Below are 2,711 nucleotides of genomic sequence, written 5' to 3'. Positions count from 1 at the left end.
CTTTTCATTCAATGACATAAATATAAACATCATTTTATCTTTATTGATGTTTAATGAGTAACAAAGATAAACCGACATTTGTGTCGACTTGTATCACCAAATAAAAAGCACCATATTAGTTCCATGTGTTTTCTTACTTCAGACAAACGTTTTGATAGTGAAGTAGAAAATTACTTACTTATCGCTATTCGAGAACGAAGCCTCGCTTCGTACGATGGACGAGCTCAGCGGCTGATCGTCGTCGCCGACGAAATTAAGAGCACGTCGTGCCCGAGAGAGAGTGATGTTCCGTAGTGGCTCCCGCAATGACGACGGCCCGCTGCCGTCGGCCGCACTGCCGTTGGACGCCGTCGAACCGCCGGGCGTTGAACAGCCAGCCGTCGCATTCTCGGACGGGTCGTCCTCGGCGTGTGCCACTCGCAGGCTCTGCAGCCTTGACGTGACGTTCGACACGTCATTCAGGGCGGTCTCCGTAGACATGTTCGCGCACCAGACGTAATACTTGTCCAAGTACTGCCCCGTCTCATTTAATCGCGACGCCTCGCGCCAACGCGAGCGGCGATGAGCGCTTCGGCAGGCGCGGCTTCACCTTATTCTTCCTTATTCCTCAAACCGCGACCGTGATCCTCTTTGAGCAGTCTGAGTGTGCCGAGTTCTCAGTCTGAGTATACCAAGAATACGTAAAGACGCCGAAGAATGTACACACAACACGCAACAGCACAGAACCACACAGAACATATACTAACAATAAGCGCAACAGCGATGTCAGCAGCTACAATTACTACAGCAACGCAGCTTTCTGCTGCACAGCCGCATTCCTTCAACTCCTTGAGCTTGTTCTAGGCTAAGGTCCACTTGATGCTATGAATGCTTTAAAGCATTTTTTGATTGGTCAAATGGACCGCACCTCGACAATTATACTACAATAGAATTGCAAGCCATAAGTTGTAAGAAATTAACCAATCGTAGGCGATTATTTTTGTCATATTCAATTGTGATTGGTTAATTTCATACGACTTATGAATTCCAACCCTATTGTAGAACAGGCGTTATAGGTTTTCTGCAATAAAGCATTAGTCATAAATATTTTATTAAAAATATGATTTATTAATTTTGTACATATATATATATATATATATATGTTTACAAAATTAATAACTCATGAAATTATTACCGTATTATAAGTTTCTTATTTTTAGTCAATTTTGACTTTTTTTTTTAAACTGTTAATGTTATCATCCGAATTTTAGTAGAAATCCAGTAACCGATCAGTAGATACAATATAATAACTGCAGAAAGATGAATTGTAATTTTTTGATAATAAATATCATATAGCATTATATAAGATATTATATACCAAGATGTATAGCATTAAAAGTATGCATACTTGTATTTAATTATATATACCATTTATATAAGAAAAAAAGATCATGAATTTAATAATATATTATTTAAATATTTATGTTAACAGTCGCAAATTTTTATTAATTGTTAATAATGTCGTAGTTCTTAAATCATTCCCGAGTCTCATTGAACCACGAAAATTTGCCCAAGATCGATCATCGTCTTTAATAGTATCTCGTCGGTAATTTTGATGTGTAGTTTACATCCACTTCTTCAGAGGGCAGTAATGCGCGGAAGTATTTTGCGATTACTAGAAAAGACCGCCGTGTCCTTTCTCAGGTTCCTTTCTGGCGTTACATAAAGAAGGCGGGATAATCGCTCTCAGGTTTCTCTCTGCTTTTAAAGATTAAATCAGTGTTTGTTTAACACGCATTAGTGCGCACTACTGCGTCCAACTGAATTCTCGCTATTCGTTCTCGCTATTTGTTCTTATTTTATACCGAGTGCGCGAAAATTCAACTAATACAAATTACCGCGCTAGCCAATTAACGTGCCGCCCTTGCGATATTTCGAGAATCTCAGGTTTCTCTCTGCTTTTAAAGATTAAATCTGTGTACGGTTTAATACGCATTAGTGCGCACTACTGGGTTCAACTGAATTCTCGTTATTCGTTCTCGCTAATTGTTTTCATTTTATACCAAGTGCGCGAAAATTCAACCAATCAAATTACCGCGCTATCCAATTAACGTGCTGCCTTGCGATATTTCGAGAATCGCAATATCGCGTTTCGATAGTGACAGTAATGGAAGGCATCGCGGCGGGTCGCGAAATCACGTTCAATCTTCCGCATTTTTCACGGCCGTTACTATTCAAAAATGATTCTTGTGCGCGAGAAACAGTCAGAAGTATCTTGTAAAGTGTCGATCGTTACGCGAATGTTATTAATATATACGGATATCGCGAATCTAGCATTAAACGCTTTTTTATGTGCCCCGCGGATTCTACTAGGTTGTCCATTTAGTAGTTTTGATACTTTTGAACCATCAGATTACACTCGATTTGAAAGCTCTTACAGCAAAGAAATTCTAGATGCACGCCTAATTAAGAATCCGTCATTAAATATTGTTTTTTCGTCAATGATGTAAGTAGTGTGTGTTGATTCGCCAAGTGAGCTTCGTACGAGTGTAGCGGCGCGTTACTAGCCGTAGGATGACATGGCTAGTTTGAGGTATAATCTGTTTATTAACTTTGTCTTAGAACTATTAATCTATTAAATAATAATAAATTAATAATTATACAAACGACATACATAGTTCTTTAAGGAATGTCCTAAAACATCTTTAGAATATTAAACATCCAACATCCAG

The 2,711-nt window shown here is 38.8% G+C and overlaps 1 protein-coding gene across 1 annotated transcript in view; it reads right to left on the bottom strand.

The window, feature by feature from the left end:
• The window catches only part of LOC108754885 (BTB/POZ domain-containing protein 1-like), a 7,866-nt gene that overhangs the window by 2,276 nt on the left and 2,879 nt on the right, over positions 1-2,711 (bottom strand). The window contains exon 2 of the mRNA XM_018497538.1: positions 179-583. Within this exon, the coding sequence (XP_018353040.1) occupies positions 179-480 (302 nt within the window). The 5' untranslated portion in view covers positions 481-583. The remainder of the gene's footprint in view (positions 1-178; positions 584-2,711) is intronic.

Source organism: Trachymyrmex septentrionalis, unplaced genomic scaffold (assembly GCF_001594115.1).
Source record: "Trachymyrmex septentrionalis isolate Tsep2-gDNA-1 unplaced genomic scaffold, Tsep1.0 scaffold81, whole genome shotgun sequence".
Classification (NCBI taxonomy): Eukaryota; Metazoa; Arthropoda; class Insecta; order Hymenoptera; family Formicidae; genus Trachymyrmex; species Trachymyrmex septentrionalis.
Note: the sequence above shows the minus strand (reverse complement) of the source record. Positions and strands in the feature narration are given on the sequence as shown.